Raw genomic sequence first — 18,227 nt, 5'->3', positions numbered from 1 at the left:
AGAGGCTTAACCCACTGAGCCACCCAGGCGCCCCTTTTTTTTAACTTTTATAATCACTCTTAAGTGTTAACTGTTAATGGTAAAAGAGGCAAGTGGGAGGACATTCATGAGTCCTAACTCGGGACTAATTGGGATTTCTAGACTTGACTGCTCATTGTGATCTATGCTTGTCTTAGATTATAGGACAGCTTGCTTAGGGCAGGGGTTGGCAGACTCTTGCCTATGAGCTAAGGAAAATTTTTGCGTTTTTAAAGGGTTGTAAGTAAAGCCCCCCACACAGAAGAGGATGCGGCAGAGACCCCATGAGGTGACCAAGCCTATTATTTACTCTCTGGCCCTTAAAGCTGATCCTTTTCTTGGGGATTCCACTGCATCTCTCAGTCAGCATGAATGAAGCTGAATTTGTTCCCTTTCACCCAGCTGCTTTCTGTTCCCCCCATTGCTAAGTAGTGCTACTTCCATTTTCCAAATACAAAACCCGGGTTATTTAAGACTTCTTCCTCCTGCTCTTTCTGTAGCCGTTTGGAAACCAAACATTCCTTTGAAAGATCTCTGGTCAGTTCTATGCCTTCTCATTTTCACTGTCACAATTTGCTTTAGGTGTTTATCACCTTATCATTCCTGGGAGGGCTGGCCACATCCCACGTGGTCTCCTCCCACACTGAGCAGTGCATGACCAGTGGGCTGCTGCAGAATGTTCCACGATGCTCTGTGACTTCCCAGGCCAGGTCCTAGGAGACACTGTGACTTGGACCTTGCTCGCTCGTGCATCACCGGCTCTGGGGCAAGCCAGCTGTAGGGTCATGAATGATAGGAGGAGCCGGACAAGGAGGTCCATGGGTTAGGAGCTGTGAGAGGGAGCCATGAGGGGGTGCCATCTTGGAAATGGATCTTCTAGCCCCAGGGAAGCCTTGAACTGACTCTGGGCCCGGTGGACGTCTCGACTACAAGTACCTCATGGGATGGTAGGCCAGAACCACTCGTCTAAAGCTGCTCCTGATTTTCTGATCCATGGAAACTTGTGAGATAATAAATGTTTATTGTTTCAAGCCACAGTGTCTTGGGGTCATTTGTTACGTAGCAATACATATCTAATATTTCATTTTATGTTAAATTTGTATAATCACTTTCTAAGTGGTCCCCTTTTCATTCTGTTCTTCTTCTTGTTGACAGATCGATCATTCCCAGATAATCTCACTGTAACTTTCCCTGAATAAAAAGTTATAGAAGTTCCTCATTCCTTTCTGGAAAAAGTAAAAACCAGGCCTAGGCATTGGCCTGGATGACTCTGATGTAGGTGGGCATCAGACTATTCTGTGGGCAATGCTGGGTTCTCTCCCTCTGAACCTGCCTGGAAATCTGCTTCCATGAACATGTCCTTGACTGATAAACAAGCTCACAGCTTGGTATATCTTCCTAGACGTTTATGCTTCCCTGGGACAATTTTTTAAAAAATCTGTTCACATATTTGGCTGACTAGTTTAAGTTCCTCAGGAGCCAAGATCAGATGTTCTGCTTTCCCCACACAGTTCTGGGCATCCCTAAGTTCTTTGGGGGATGTGAGAACCGGATTCAGAATCCTAGCATCTAAGAGGAAACACAGCTGGAAATGTAGCAGGGCAATGAGCACAGTTTGGCATTGGAGATGCCTCAGGCTGGGTGCTGGGCTGGTGTTCTGACTTTGGGCAAATGACAGCTCGGTATTGCTGTTTCTGTGAGAGAGGATATTAATGGCGCCTACTTCAGAGCTGAGGATTAAGGGAGTTCATGTATCTGATAGCAGGTATGTGGCCAATTACGGGTAGTTTATTCATAGCTACTGAAAATCACAATATCTTAAAAATTACATATTAATAGTAACACACGGCACAGAATATCCGCTATCATCATGCACCTCTCCATAGCTTTCCTTATACTTTGAATGACCAAATTGTTTTACTACGACAAATTTAAAATACAGTTCACCCTTGAACAATGCAGGAGTTAGAGGCCCTGATGCCCCCCTAATATAACTTTTGACTCTCCCAAACTTAACTACTAATAGCCTATTGATTGGAAGACTTCCCAAAAGCATAGTCAATTAACCCATATTTTGTAAACATTTCCTATACTGTATTCTCACCATAGAGTAAGCTAAAGAAAATACTCAGAAAATCCCAAGAGAAAATATACTTAGAGTACTTTACTGTATTTATTAAGAAAAAACAACCTGCAGTAAGGACCCGCACAGTTCAAACCCACATTGTTCAAGGGGCAACTGTAGTTTCATATTTTGAAAATTTCAGTCCAGTTGACACAGAAAGCCTAATCAAAATGTTATCATTACTAGTAAGTGTTAACTCCCATAATGTAGAAGAGGCAAATGGCAAAGAAGTTAATGAGCACAAACTCAGTACAGATAAATATGCCCTTTGCAGTTATGTAGTGGCTTCAATTATAAGTCTCCAAGGTCTCCATACATGTGCACATCAATTTGTTAATGGGAAGAAGCTGGCTGGGAGGCAAGGCTGTGCACGTGACTTCCCCCCAGGAGCTCTGGAAGCAGACAAGGGCCCAGAGAGGAAGGTGTGGGGCGTGCCATTGATCAGAGTTGGGTAGAAAAACCCAGATCTGCACATAGGGTTTCTGGGGCTCCAAAGTCAACCATGTTAATGGTGGGAGCTACTGACTCAAGCTTCTGTCTTGGAATTAGCTACTTTAGGACTGCAGTGATTGATTTATTGACTTTGGGGAAAGCCACAGGGGCTGCACATGACAGTGACTTGTTGAAGAGCACGGATTAAAACTACAAGTGTTTGGAAGACATCTTGATGGTTCCATCTTTGTATTTCTCATTTATTCGCATTTCCATATTGAACCTGCTCATTCATCCCCTCCACAAACATTTACTGAGCACCCGTTACATGCCAAATATTTTTCCAGAAACTGGGGAGAAGGCAGTGAAGAAATGTGATGGAGAGCCTTGTTTTCCTGGAACAATTTAGTAGGGTGTTGGGTGCTAAGTTCAATGGAGAAAACGTGCAGAAGGGAGAAGGGAGAAGTAGGAAGTGCTGCAGGGAGACAGGAGAATTAGGCTATTTAAGGCAGCCACTTGGGAGAGTAGGCACATTCTTGTGGAGCCACATGAGACAGAACCAAGGGGTAAACAATTGGACTAAATTACACAATAGCTGAACTTCCCAACAGTTAGAGTTGTTCAAAGATAGAACTTTGCAGAAGTAAGTGTCTCCGGGGTCCTGGACATGTTTAAACAGAGTTAAGAGCTTGCCATTGGCTGGGGGCAGGACCTCCTTCTTGGCTCACTGTGAGCTCTGAAAGTCACGAATAGAGACCAAATTTGGTGGAGAAGAGAGCCAGGCAGGGATGGGGTCTACCACACTGAGAGGGCTAAAGAGACAAGCTTCTTGGCTGGGGATCCCATTACTACCCTCGGAGGTGTATATACTGGGATTCCCTTGTAGCTGTGGTAACTGGTTCTTTGACCAAGCCGGATAACAAGGGTTATCCCTGATCGTTTGCTACCTTTTAATGCAATGAAGATAGTCTGTTATATTAGTTGCCTCTATGCTACCTGCTTACCTTTACCTTTCTTACATCTCTGATGCTGTGGGATCAAAGACTTATCAGGCTTGACAAGGTCTTCTCATTGTATAGGGTTGGGATCTGAACCATCAGTAACCAGATGTTGTTGGTGTAAAACGCTGGGGTTTTTGTGTCTGTTTTTAATATATATCAACTCAAATTTCTGAAAATTTTCTTTTTAATTTTAGGACATCTACTCAGGATTTTTTTTGACCATGAGGTATATGGACGAACAAGGGCTCAGATTCTTTATAACAATTAGTAAAGCTGAATTTTTGTCTTTGCCTCCCCAAGTTTCAAAGAGATGCAGCATGTTTTTGCACTTCTTATGTCTGTGTGATACACATAACCAGGCTTGTCCTCAACACAAATATTGCCTGGAAAGTACCAGTCAACCCCCACTCCACTTTAGTGAAAAGGCTGGCTTGGATGCACAAATATAAATATATATTTCTTGTTAACCATTCGCTCAGGCTCTCAACGATTTGCTGGTGGGTACCTACATAGTACTGGCTGTTTGATCCACTGTGTTGAATGCCTCTTCTGGGTTAAAACTGACCTTAGGGAACCCCTTGCCCAACACCCTTGCTTTAAAAATGGAAGAAATTGAAATCCAGAAATGTTAAGGAATCTTTTCAGTGTTAGACAGCTGTTCTGTTGTCTGGAGCACAGTTAAATTAGTACCATTTTAGAATCAGCTTCGATGATGACAGACTAATTTGTTTCAGTCGTCAGAACGAAAGCTCGTGGGTCCTGAGAAATCCTTCTCACTAGATTTGGAACAGAGAAAGGTCCAGTTCTTGCTGGGAAGGACGTATGTCTACCACTAGATACACCTTGGGAAATATTTTAGGTTGTCATAGGAGACACTTGGGGACTAGAGTGCCAGTCCAAGTTTCTATTCTGTGAATCTGACTTCTGAAATGACCTTGAGACTTGTGATAGGATGACTCCAGGCTTGTTGTCTCAAGTCACGTCCCCTGCCTTGATGGGCAAGCTGGAATCTCCTGAGGCTTCTTTTCTCTTTGGGATGTCTGAGATCAACATTTTTTCCCTTTAAAAGTAGAAGTGATTCTGTTTCTTGCTTCTACCCAAGGCTCCATACAGCCATAGCTACACTGTTCGGAATTAGCTGTGCAGAGACTGGCTGTTCCTTCCTTCCCCCGTGTGCTTTCCTGCAGCTTTTACACCGTTTGCTTAGGAACTTGGTGTTCAAGGTAGCTCTACAGAAATGCTCACTCATCTCTGGCACTTCCACTCTTCCCAGGAGCTGAGGTGGGATGTCCTCTGCTGTGTCACCCCAGGAAAAGGGACTGAATGGTGCCTCAGTCACAAGGGAATACGAAAGCAAAGAATACACAGGAGGGCAAACTTGAAGTGAGCAAGCTCGCTCAAGGTTGTCCCCCCTTGCCAGCCACACTCAGGAGCCCCCCCCCCCACCTTTTTTGCAATCCATAGTTGGATTCATTAGGGCAGCCTGTGAGTGCGTTCCTAGTGCAGGACCCACAGGGTCAGGCCCTGTGCTCTAGGCAGCAAAAGAAATCTGAGCAATGAGTGGTACACTGTTCACAGTACACACTGAACATGGCGTGAGTCTAAACCTCTGAGGCTTCTTCAGTTCTAAATCTGCAGGATATAAAGGAACTTTTGATGCCCCACTTTTCAAGGGCCTTGTCTTGTCAGTTCTGAAGCTCTTTTATTTCTACTGCTTCAGTGATGCATAAGTGGCTCGGGTTTTGCTGCAGCAGAGAGCCGCAGAATCTTTTGCATAGTAAGATCTATTCTAAATACATCAATTATGCATCATATACATTTTAATGGAATGCACCAGAAAATAGTGCAAATTCAGTCTGCCAGGTAATTCCACCTGAACATTTAATTAGTGTAGGCAGAGTTTTATATTAAATAGGTTCTTAGCTCCTCAACTTTTTGGGTGATAAAAGATTTTTAGACTTGGGCCTTTGGCTAATATGGGAGGAGCATACACTGCATGAACATTATAAAGAATCTCTGTGTATGTGTGTGTGTGTGTGTGTATGTGTGTGTGTGTATCTGCACATTCTGCACAGAGACAAGAACTGGAGTCTCTAAAAACGTCATATGTGCAATCAAGCCCTTTTCTAGAAACAGTTTTCTTTAGGAAATGCTAGACTACGATGACTCACAACTACCCTTCTGCACGGAAACTGGGGAGGACATAGACATACAGTTAGAAAGGTTACCCAAAGCTTTCCTCTTGGTGGTATCCAAGTTTTCTCTATCTCTGGAGTCCAGGAGGCCCAAGGCAAGGACTTGGACTTGGCTCAGCCAGTCAGCGAACACGGGGCCATGAGCTGGACACACACACAAATGGCTTGTTTATACACCTCACAGAGGAGCTTCAGTGGAAAGAGATCCTCAAATATGCCTGACAAATAAGGGGGTAGCTTGTGTAAATGAGTATTAAACTCCGTATCGGCTAATGTTTGTGATACGTAAATATCTTAAATGATTCTATTTAGTTAACAGAAACATAAGAACTTCCCTAAGCTCACTGGGGCCTAACCTTTCTAATTTTCTTCTCAAGCAATTTACGTGCTACGATAGGAAATTTTCATATGGGACATCCTAGGAATATATCCCTTCAGGAATGCTGTTTAGGAAAAATACATAAAAGCTTTATTTTTCTGCACATAATTTGTCACTGCACATGTGACTTCTCATATATGATGAAACGTTACACACTATTTGTGGAATCTTAATTTCCTACACTGTGGAGGGTAAAAGAGGAAGTTACGGCTTCTTGGTAGCATAGTAGAATTACGGTAGTGGCTCAGTTTTTAAAAATTTTTTCCTTTTTTCTGTTATTAATGAAAGTTTTTCTTTACCTTTTTTCAAAATTTATTATTTTAGAGAGAGTGAGAGAGAGAGAGTGTGCACAAGCTGGGGGAGGGGCAAAGGGAAAGGGAGGGAGGGAATCTCCAGCAGACTCCTCACTGAGCACAGAGCCTGATGTGGGGCTTGATCCTACGACCCTGAGATCATGACCTGAGCCGAAACCAAAAGTCGGATACTTAACTGACTGAACCACCCCGGCGCTCCTTCTAAAAATTTTTCTATTGTGGTCCTTGTCAGATTGTCGATCTTAACCTGATCGTAACTTCTGAGATGCAAGTATCTTGCCTTCCTAACCTAGATGGTTTCTGACCGCTAGTTCTCAAAAAGACATCACCATTTTACAATAGGAACTCAACACGGAAGTTATGATGGAAAGCCATTTTATTTTTCCCTAAATTTTAAAATAAAAGACTTGAATGGAAAACGTTTAGTACCGTCATGTCACCCCGAATGCCAGCAATACCTTGAGTCTCACACACACAGGAAGCCAGGTCAAAGTCCAGTCAGTGTACACATTTCTCCATGGCTCTTCCAACAGTCTGGCATGAACAAAATTTTCTGCCATTTTGCTTTAGCAAATAGCAACATAATTTGAAAACTTTCATGTCTCCTATGTGACCCCTAAAATCCAATGCTATATTTATTAATACAGTTAGAAAAATAAAAGCCTTAAAAAATTCATGGTACGAGTTCACGGTGCTAATCACATCATCTCTTCAAATGTAAGATCATTTTAAAAACTCCTACTTAACAACCTTCTGGTTTAATCTGAAAGGCTTAAGACTTGAAATCTAGTAAGACTGTTAAGTCAACGTACATATCAATTATTTCATTTTCACTTGTCCTGGGAGAGTTAATTCCCATTGTCCACTGAATGAATGCCTTTCAAATATTAATAAATATATTACAGTATTTACAAGCATTCTTATCTACTCTGACACTGGTAGAAAGTTAAGCCGTGGGGAAGGAATGATCTCCCAGTGGGGCAAGCTCGTGAAGTCTGGGAGGAAAGGAGCAAGTGCTGGAGGGCATGCCAAGGGCTGCTCAGGTGTGCATGCGAGCTCTCAGACACGTCTCCTTCTGACCAGCTAGCCAATGTGTTGTTGTTGGATCAGGTGTAAATGCTGAATTGTCAGAAACCAGGAAAAAAAAAAAAAGGAATACTGCAAAGGTATGTTATTTTACTAGTTAAGAAGAGGAAGACAGGCCTAAGGTCAGAGACCAAGGTTAACAAGGGTAAAACCATGCTCCAAAAGCTGCTAGTGAATTACTCTCTGGGAATTACCTAACGTAAGTTGAGGTGTTGGGCACATGTCATGGCTATGGGAGAAACTGTAAGAAATTGTTTTGGCAATAAAAAGTGAGGCTAATTCAATTTCTATGCTTTGAAGTGTGTCACGTGTCTTCTTCTCACACTGTGGACTATCTCACATAGACCTTACCACCCACTTGACAAACCTCGTTAATGCTGCTCAAGGATTCAGTCTAATGCTCTGGTAAGAGTGATCAAAATGCCCTAATCAGCCTAGACAGCATCAGAAACCTGAAGGACTGAAGCCAAAGACTGAGATGAGCTAGGTATCTTGTCTTATAAATGTGAATGAAACTCTCATTTTAGGGGCTTAGTTTCTTATGTTTTGTAACAGCGGTACACTAGTCGTTATTTTAAAAAGCCTTCTGTCATGGGTCATGTCTATATATCTACACAAACACCATTCCCTTTCCCGGTAGTAATTTCGAGGCCTAAACCTGGGGCCCTCAAAGGGTGTGTGGCTTCCACCAAAGCATCTGGGGTACAGAGTCCAAAAAGTCCCTTGGAAAATTTTATAAATGAGATTCACCCCATATACTGTTTAAATCTTGTATACAAGAGTCTTTAAAATAATTTAAACATGTGCAAATTCAAGAAGGGTTCTCTGGTGGCCCATTTTGACATGCAAATACAGACGAACTGTTAACATGCATTATTTTAGTCAATTGGTAAAGTTTATTTCATAAGTATAAGTAATTTTAAGCCATTTACTAAATTGTAAATTTCAACCCATTAAAAACTACTACCAGAGCAGTTTTGAGGTATTACTGTTAATCTAATGTAGAAATGTTACTATACTTTGATGTGGAGTGAAATGTGACTGCCATGCCTTTTATTCAATGGTGCTGTTGCAGTGCTGACTACAGATGGGTCCTATAGCTTTTAGGGAATTCTTGTGCATGTGCATTAATTGATTTCCCAAATGCCAATGGCAATTTGACTGGTTGGTAGTTTCTAAGCTTACTAAAATAATAAAGTACAGCTCCTAGCATGAGACAAACAAGCTGAGATGGTTCATGTGTACAGTGAGTGCTACCCTCCAACTTACCTCCATCAAAACCCGCCCTACACCCTCCAGTCGTTTACAAGGAAAACTTGTGCAAAAAAGCATCCAAAAAGTCTATCAGCAGGTTAATTTTCTTGTAATTTTAAAAGAACTAGACAATTTTTCCCTTAAAATTCATTTATAAAAATAAATAAATTTCAGTTGGAGACCTTAGGTACCAAATTGTGACTTAATTTAGTTGTGATGGCTAAGACTATAAAGTTATGAAAAATGTAGCTGAAAACGGATGAGCTCCAGCTCGTTCCCCGCAGTGTGGCAACGGCTGGCACCCTATGCTGTCACGATCCTTCTCAGAGTTAACCAAAATACACGCAACTTCTCGACAAACTTCTAGCCTTCCTTTGTCCTGAAACTCCCACAGAACTTTAATTCTTAGACCTCTGTTACAAAACTACAAGGAACCATAATCCATTCAAGATAGGGAACGAAAACCTGTCACCCACTCAGGGAACACCCATCCATTGCACTGGGGCGAACACAGCAGCTCAGAGGAAATGGTTCCCCACTGGGGTGTACAGCTTATCCAGATGTTTTGCACTAGAATGCAGGCATGAAGTCCCTCCTGTAGTCTTTAGCTCAGAGCAACAATAATTTAAAATCAGTTTGATAGCAGGAGCAAATCCTTCCAGATTTTGTGCCGTGAGATGATACACAGCCTAGCCCGGCGACTCCAGGTACCCAGTATGAGGCAGGGCCTGGCCACTGTGTGCGTTAGGCAGGAACGCTGTCGGGCGGAAGTGCCAATATGACTTACTGCGTAGAACTGTGCGAACATCGACACCTTTGTGAGGCTGATTTCTCCTAGGAGAAGCTTTTTGCCTTAGTCGGGAAATGATCTGAGGAACAGTAAGTAACTGAACTAAGGAAAAAGTCTCTGGCCTCCAGATCCGCGCGCACACACGGAAGCAAGTTTCAAGCTATTGTTCTCTCTCGGTGCAAACGAGCGATTGGCTGACCTGTCACGTATCGTCAATCGATAGGAACACAGCATTCAGTCTGTGGAACAACGTGAGGCAGCAAAAATCTGATCTAATGCAAATTCAAGCCTATGAACTAAGACCACGGCAAGGAGAGACAGTCTAGCTCAGTGTTCTCCTGCGCTGGTACCAACTCGGAACACAAAGCAACTGAAAGGCACAGGCTCAGATTTCATTGATAGTCCTCTCTGAAGGGCAGTACTCCGAAGTGCCCGGTGAGGACATGTAGAAAGACTGTGTTTTCCTTTTCAATCGGGCTCTTTTGTTGGCCAACACCAGGCTGCGCCGGCTGGAACTGATGATTTCCGAAATAAACTTTTTGCAGTCTACACACACCTCCATAGTACTCCAGTCCTCCATCAGCTCTTTGGGAAACTGTAGCTCTTCATCGGATTTGTCCACAGACTTAGATTTTGAGGAGAACCTGGAACAAAAAACAACCTTTAGAGTATCCAGTATTGTCACTTACAGTTCTACTGCAATACTGAGAAAATGCGTGCAGAAAAAGTAAATCTGTTCCCAAAACATTATGGAATGGGCGAGTCACCTCATGCTCTTCCAAAGAAAGAATTTCTAATTGGAAATAAAATTCAAAATATTAAAAAAAAAAAAGGAACAAGGAAACATGTTTTATTAAGAAATAGTCATATTGGGAAAAAAAAAAGAAATATTAATACTGAAAACTCAGTATCCCTTCCAGAATTTTTGGAAAAAAAGCCTAATTAGAGTATTCACTCAAATACTATACAGTGGACTTAAACAAACAAAGCGAAACAAAGTACAAGTTGCGAACGTCCTATCGATAATTCAGAAAGGACTTCAAGTTCTTTCTCCAGAGACCCCGCGTCAGAGTTGGTGAACACGAGTCAACTGTAGACAGGAGAGCAGACTAGAGTAAACTGAAGTCAACTGGTCTCAGTCCTGAAAAGTTCTCTTTGGAGCAGCTTCCTCAGCATTTTTGCATTTATCAGATATACCTGTCCCTTTCCAACAACTGTATTTGGGTTATTAATTATTTGGATCCCAGGGAGCTGAAGTTATCCAGGTCAACACTGTAATAAATGTTTTGGGTGATTTTTTGAAATAACTAGGAATCCTCTACTCATGGACTACTTCAGTGAAACAAAACAGGAATGTGAGTTTAGTGTGGGTATAGAAAGGAACAACGGGCCCCACAGCCTTGAACCCACAGGTGATGAGTCGGGGGCTATCCCGGAGCGGCAAGGCAGAGTCTCGGAGTGGAGTCGGTGCAAGTCACCAGTGGGGCTGCACAGCGGCGGCAGCAGCCAGCAGTAGCATTGCCTGGTGCCCAGCACCTCCCTGCCCCTGTGGGCAGCTGGTTTGTAAAACCCCAATCTTTTTGGCCCTGTGAGTGCATAAGTCAAGCTGGCCTGACCTCCTTCTGCCCTCACTTAAGGACCCTTACTCTGCATTAAATGCAGAGGGACGGATATTCAGGCAACTTTTTTTTTTTTTTAAATTTCCAAAAGCTTTTGGCATAAAGCTTTATTTCTGCCATACTGACAATAGGAAAATAAGCCCAAGTGATGCCAGACCACTGGAATGCTAGAACTAAACAGATTTGCTTTCAACACTAAAGAAGAAAGATGAGAGTGTTACATGCAAGTTTTTGACTCCACTGAAAACAAGGTCAGTTTTAAAAATGACTTTTATCAATCAGTGTGATAGAACAAATTAATACGAGAAGAGAGAAGAGAGAAGAACCAAACTCTCATTTGATGCAGAAAAAGCATTTGACAAAATCCAGCATCCGTTCCTGATTAAAATGCTTCAAAGTATAGGGATAGGGGGAACATTCCTGAACTTCATAAAATCTATCTATGAAAGACCCACAGCAAATATCATCCTCAATGGGAAAAAGCTTGCAGCCTTCCCATTGAGATCAGGAACACGACAAGGATGCCCACTCTCACCACTCTTGTTCAACATAGTATTAGAAGTCCTAGCAACAGCAATCAGACAACAAAGAGAAATAAAAGGTATCCAAATTGGCAATGAAGAAGTCAAACTCTCTCTCTTCGCAGATGACATGATTCTTTATATGGAAAACCCAAAAGACTCCACCCCCAAACTACTAGAACTCATACAGCAATTCAGCAACGTGGCAGGATACAAAGTCAATGTACGGATACCAGTGGCTTTCTTATACACTAACAATGAAAATACAGAAAGGGAAATTAGAGAATTGATTCCATTTACTATAGCACCAAGAACGATAAGATACCTGGGAATAAACCTAACCAAAGAGGTAAAGGATCTATACTTGAGGAACTACAGAACACTCATGAAAGAAATTGAAGAAGACACAAAAAGATGGAAGACCATTCCATGCTCTTGGATTGGAAGAATAAACATTGTTAAAATGTCGATACTGCCTAGAGCAATCTATACTTTTAATGCCATTCCAATCAAAATTCCACCGGTATTCTTCAAAGAGCTGGAGCAAATAATCCAAAAATTTGTATGGAATCAGAAGAGACCCCGAATCGCTAAGGAAATGTTGAAAAACAAAAATAAAACTGGGGGCATCACATTACCTGATTTCAAGCTTTATTACAAAGCTGTGATCGCCAAGACAGCATGGTACTGGCATAAAAACAGACACATAGACCAGTGGGATAGAGTAGAGAGCCTCAATAAATAGAGAGCCTCTCAAGTAGAGAGATCTGGACCCTCAACTCTACGGGCAAATAATCTTCGACAAAGCAGGAAAAAATATACAGTGGAAAAAAGACAGTTTCTTCAATAAATGGTGCTGGAAAAACTGAGCAGCTATATGTAGAAGAATGAAACTCGACCATTCTCTTACACCGTACACAAAGATAAACTCAAAATGTATCAAAGGAATCCATCAGAATCCTAGAGGAGAACATAGGCAGTAATCTCTTTGATATCAGCCACAGCAACTTCTTTCAAGATATGTCTCCAAAGGCAAAGGAAACAAAAGTGAAAATAAACTTTTGCGACTTCATCAAAATCAAAAGCTTCTGCACAGCAAAGGAAACAGTAAAAAAAACAAAGAGGTAACCCACGGAATGGGAGAAGATATTTGCAAATGACAGTACAGACAAAAGGTTGATATCCAGGATCTATAATGAATTCCTCAAACTCAACACACACAAAACAGACAATCATATCAAAAAATGGGCAGAAAATATGAACAGAGACTTCTCCAATGAAGACATACAAATGGCTATCAGACACATGAAAAAATGTTCATCATCACTAGCCATCAGGGAGATTCAAATTGAAACCACATTGAGATATCACCTTACACAAGTTAGAATGGCCAAAATTAACAAGACAGGAAACAACATGTGTTGGAGAGGATGTGGAGAAAGGGGAACCCTCTTACACTGTTGGTGGGAATGCAAGTTGGTGCAGCCTCTTTGGAGAACAGTGTGGAGATTCCTCAAGAAATTAAAAATAGAACTTCCCTATTGCACTCTTGGGTATTTACCCCAAAGATACAGATGTCGTGAAAAGAAGGGCCATCTGTACCCCAATGTTTATAGCAGCAATGACCACGGTCGCCAAACTGTGGAAAGAACCAAGATGCCCTTCAACGGACGAATGGATAAGGAAGATGTGGTCCACATACACTATGGAGTATTATGCCTCCATCAGAAAGGACGAATACCCAACTTTTGTAGCAACATGGATGGGACTGGAAGAGATTATGCTGAGTGAAATAAGTCAAGCAGAGAGAGTCAATTATCATATGGTTTCACTTATTTGTGGAGCATAACAAATAGCATGGAGGACATGGGGAGTTAGAGAGGAGAAGGGAGTTGGGGGAAATTGGAAGGGGAGGTGAATAATAATGAATACTGTTATGCTGAAAATAAATAAAAAATAAATTTAAAAAAAAAAGAAAAAAATGACTTTTAAAGGACACCCAAAGTAATTATTTCTAAAGTAGAAAAGTAATGATGACATTCAAGTATGCTTCAAGCAGCTAGCTTTGTTCCCTTGTCAAGTTACCTTTAGGAAGTTTTGGAGACCTGTGTCCAAGTCAAAACTATATTAAAACAGCCACCCAGACACCCCAAACCACCCTGAGTCTGAACCCTACCTCGTCAGCAGTCCTCAAAAGGAGCATTCTTCTTTTACAGAGATGCTCTGAGGTCCTAGGCCCCCTGCTCACCTGGCAATGCTCCGGAGTGGCCGATGGTGGCCAGGGGTGGGCTTTTCTGGCTTCATGCAACTTTCCCCTCTTTGCAAGGCAGAAGGTCCCAATGAAAAGATGGGAAGAGTGGAGTATGGTTTGGAGGGCAGCCGCATCTATCACCCCAAACAAAACCGAGAATGAGCAGTACGGTTAAAGAGGGAGACTCCTGAAAATTAACACAAGTTGTGATTTCACCAAGTTTACTTACCTTTTTGCAACACTGGGAACACACTGGCCTGTATACAAAATCAGAAATGTTACTCAGCATGATGCGACTGCAAAGTCAGAGAAGCCAATGGCTTCATGGCTGTGAATTTTTATGATAAACTGCCGAAACCCTCTGATTTTTCTACCAGAATGTAACAAATTGATACAACTGTGGATCATCAAGAAGACAATCTGTAAACCTTAACTCTTACACTGTTTCCTGTAAAAGGATCAACTTACATCTGTCTGGGATTTTCTTACTTGTCTATCCTGGGATCACATGACAATCACTTCTTTTTTTCTGTTCCAACTGGACATATGTTTACTAGAGTGATCTTAGTTATGTAAAAGAAATCTATGCAGAGAAGCATTTTCCAGGTTTAATTCCAAATACCGTTTCCTCTACTCTTTTGAAAAAAATCAGTATTATTAACCCCTAAGCACAGCACAATCTGATAATGGGTTGGGTAATCTCTAATACTGTTCCTGTGTAGGAAAATGATTCAACTACGAATGCAACCAGTATTTCTTTGACTATGGTTATCAATTACAAAAAAATACCTTACCTCTTACAGAACTGACAGGTATAAGACCAGGTGAAGAAGGAAAATCTCCTGGTTCGGCAACAAAAGCAGAGCTAAAAAGTACAAATTTAAAGGGAGAAGAAAGCATTGCCAATAGTTAAATTCCTAATTTACACATCTAAATACACTTTACATTTATATAATGGGGAAGTTTAGCAGAAGGAAGTAAAATGGGAACTCAGAAACCCTGTTTTCAAGTCTGGCTCTGTGATAATTATAGTTTGGCTCTGTATTTACTCCTAATTCTCCTTTTGAAAGGTAGTAATACGCCATAGCTCTCCAAGGTTTACCATCATGGAATCAATCTGAAGAAGGTTCTGAGATAGTCTCTTTCTCAGATATAGTTTCTTTACAAGACTTAAAAATGTGGACATGGTTTTATGAAGGCATGCCATTATTTATTATGGTTGTTTTAAATCTTCTACAGTTTTTGATTTCTCAGGGAGAAACAAAAATACTCCTCTTTTTGTAAGCAAGGCAGAACAGGAACTGTGTATTAGAGAATAAGCCTCTTACCTCCTAAAATCCCCTATAAGTCCTATACCATCTGGCTGCCAGCAGACCACTCCCACAAGAGACCAGACCATTCTTCTAACCCTGCTTATCAACCAACTTGAAATAGCTCTACCTTTCCTTTTTTCAGGGCGGTGTAGACATCTTTATACTGTTGGTACTTTTCCAGCTCTGCCTTCACCAGGACCTGACGAATATGCATTACTTCCTCCACAGTGAGAGCTAGGCATTCCACTGGATAGCAGAATTCCTCCTGAAATTCAAAATTCCACATGAATAAGAAACTCCCACCCCACCCCCTTCTCTGGCATTGCACAATTTCCCTTTAGATCAGACAACTGGTTAGTAGCTTCAAAGAAAAGAGGTTTCCCAATGAACACTGGAATAGAGCTGGCTCACTCTGGGGACCACATTAATTTTTAATTACACTAAGACAATGGATGGCAAAAAGCTTCCGAGGACCATGTCAAACATCAGAGCCTACTGAAATTTCCAGGAAAAGAAAGTTCCTCACATTTGGGTGCATATTTTGTCTCAAAAGTTTCTATCCCATTAAGCAGAGCTATGTATCTATGCATTGAAATCTTGAAGAAAATTTTCTTGTTCTAAACCAAATTGACGTGAGTTTTCGCTTATGATGATGCAGACATTACTTCTCGTGCTGTATACTATATGCTCATAGGTAAACAGCAAGTCTACAACAGTGGTACTATTTAGAAACCTGGTTTGTGGTACCCAGAATAGCCAAAAGAAGGTGGTTAGTAATTTATACTGAGAAGCATTATTTAGTGGCAAGTTACATCAGCACATTGTGAAAAATCCTAGTAGTACGGGTGGAACTGGAACACGGAGCTACTGGAACAACCTCTAAGGCTGCCCCACAGTTCTCTGGATGTCTCTTATTACTTTGAAACAACCGCTGAATACACAGTCAGCACTGGAAAGACGTGGAGAAAATCTTAAGAATTTCACAATAAATATTTATGCTGGCTGTCTTATGTTAATGGTTTCCCTAAAAACAGCCGAGGAAGATGTTGATGTAACTGATCCCACTGAATAAAAGAGCCTCACCCCCATCTGCTCCCCATCCGGCTCTGCGCTTGATTGGTGGATCTAATAGAAAGACAGAACAGTCTTGTGCATTCTCACCCTGCCAGGCTTCACAGGGGCCATTGTGGTGTAGGGACACTGAAACTTAATGTTCTCAGTACAAACACATTATAATTCACTCCCACACACACACAATAGCATTGCTCACAGGCATTCTGGAATCAAACAAGCCAAATGGGAAAGCACATGACTATGAATGCAGTCAGTTTATGGAGTTTTAACATTCAGTTCTGTCTTTCAATCAGAAAAAAACAGAAACAAATCTAGGTTGCAAACTTGATAAACATTAGCATTTACTAAAAAAAGTAGCTTGGAGAACTGTTTCTTACTAACAATCAATACAAAATCATCTCTGTTCAGGCTGACTTAAAGAAGGCTAAATTTGCTTAAAAATGTTTTGGAAAAAATCCTGCAATTAAATTTTTTAAGAGGAAAAGCTTAGTGTCTGGAGGGTGGGAAGGTAGTCTGTCTGTTCGGGAAGATTATATCATTTGCTCTAAGATGTCTAAAATCCTTTAAAAAAAAAAATCACCATCACATAATTTTCTCTTTCAATGGGAAAAGCTTTCAAAGATCACAGGATTAAATGGGATTGTCTGGTATCTACTCTGTTTTGCTCCCAACTGAGAAAGTAGCCTAGTGTCAAGTGGGAACAATGCACTGTCTGTGTGAAGGTTAGGCCACTAGAATTGTGCATGAGGTAAGCATCCTGGCTGCACATGTCTGGATGATGGCTTTTCTCAGCTTTTAACATATTTTACAAGCAGCTTTCCTACTTTTTATTTTTTTTAATTTTTTATTCATTAGCAATGAGTGTGGCTGTGGTGCATTTGCTGACAACTAACTGTGACAAAACTGCTGAGCTGGAACAATCTAATGTATGATTCCAGCCACCAGCCAGATCCTCACTCCCTGAGATTTGGTACCGTGCAGGTGGGAAGATGGCACATAGTGTCAATTAGCTTTACAGCTAGGGCCGGTAAACACTTCCGGGAGTCCTTTTTATTTGCAGGGATCTCCTAGCACACACCATAGACTGACAGGTTCTACTTCCCTCTTCTCAGTCTTAAGTCACAAAGGGACTTAGTCAAGCATACTTTCAACTTCCTGCTTTGAACCATATGCGAATCCAGTACTTCGCAGGACACAATAAGAAATTGTATTTGTGTGTGTTCTTGTTCTTTTTTAAACTTTCAAGCGGGTTACTGTTGAGTAAAAAAATTCCCATTGGGTCAAATGCTAATGTTTTAATTCTGGTGCTTTCCCAAGGACAACAAAACTTTAATGCAACATGAAAGAAAGTAATAAATAGTTACTAGAATTAGTTTTCATTGCTTTTTTCAATTGAGAAAAAATACTAATTCAACATCCCCAAAACCAAATTACGCCTTAGCCTTAAAAGATCTTGCTGGGACACTAATGATCCAGAATGTGAGGGGCGTGCAGGGCTTTAACAGTGAGCGAGAGCTCTGCACTGGGCTTGGTCACTCTTCCGCACACCCTGAACTCTGTTATAGCCAGACACGGCCTCTAAAATCCCCTTACTTCCCTGTGCTTCAATCTCATTCCTAAATTTAGGAAAGGGACGCTAAATCTGAAAGAGTTTTAATCAAGATTGAAATATACTATAGGAAAAGATGAGCCTTTAGAACTTACTTTGGACGTATGTCACTAAAATCATGAGTTTTTGTTCAATATTCTGGTTACATTTACCATTCAGAAGGGTCAGAATAAGGGAGCATAGAAATTACAGAGCATAATGTAGACTATGGTTACTGAACCACAGAGAGAATGGGAATATGCCTAT

The 18,227-nt window shown here is 41.3% G+C and overlaps 1 protein-coding gene across 5 annotated transcripts in view; it reads right to left on the bottom strand.

Moving 5' to 3' along the window:
* Positions 1-6,822: 6,822 nt before the first annotated feature.
* The window catches only part of SPIRE1 (spire type actin nucleation factor 1), a 189,285-nt gene continuing 177,880 nt past the window's right edge, over positions 6,823-18,227 (bottom strand). For all 5 annotated transcript variants that reach the window (XM_045065355.1, XM_045065356.1, XM_045065358.1 and 2 more), the window contains 5 exons: positions 15,426-15,563; positions 14,780-14,850; positions 14,215-14,242; positions 13,983-14,119; positions 6,823-10,238 (listed from right to left, as the gene is read on the bottom strand). In XM_045065355.1, coding sequence (XP_044921290.1) covers positions 9,980-10,238; positions 13,983-14,119; positions 14,215-14,242; positions 14,780-14,850; positions 15,426-15,563 — 633 coding nt within the window. In that variant the 3' untranslated portion in view covers positions 6,823-9,979. The remainder of the gene's footprint in view (positions 10,239-13,982; positions 14,120-14,214; positions 14,243-14,779; positions 14,851-15,425; positions 15,564-18,227) is intronic.

Source organism: Mustela putorius, unplaced genomic scaffold (assembly GCF_011764305.1).
Source record: "Mustela putorius furo isolate JIRA1106 unplaced genomic scaffold, ASM1176430v1.1 tig00003858_pilon_pilon_pilon, whole genome shotgun sequence".
Lineage (NCBI taxonomy): Eukaryota > Metazoa > Chordata > Mammalia > Carnivora > Mustelidae > Mustela > Mustela putorius.
This window is presented reverse-complemented; position numbering and strand designations above follow the sequence as displayed.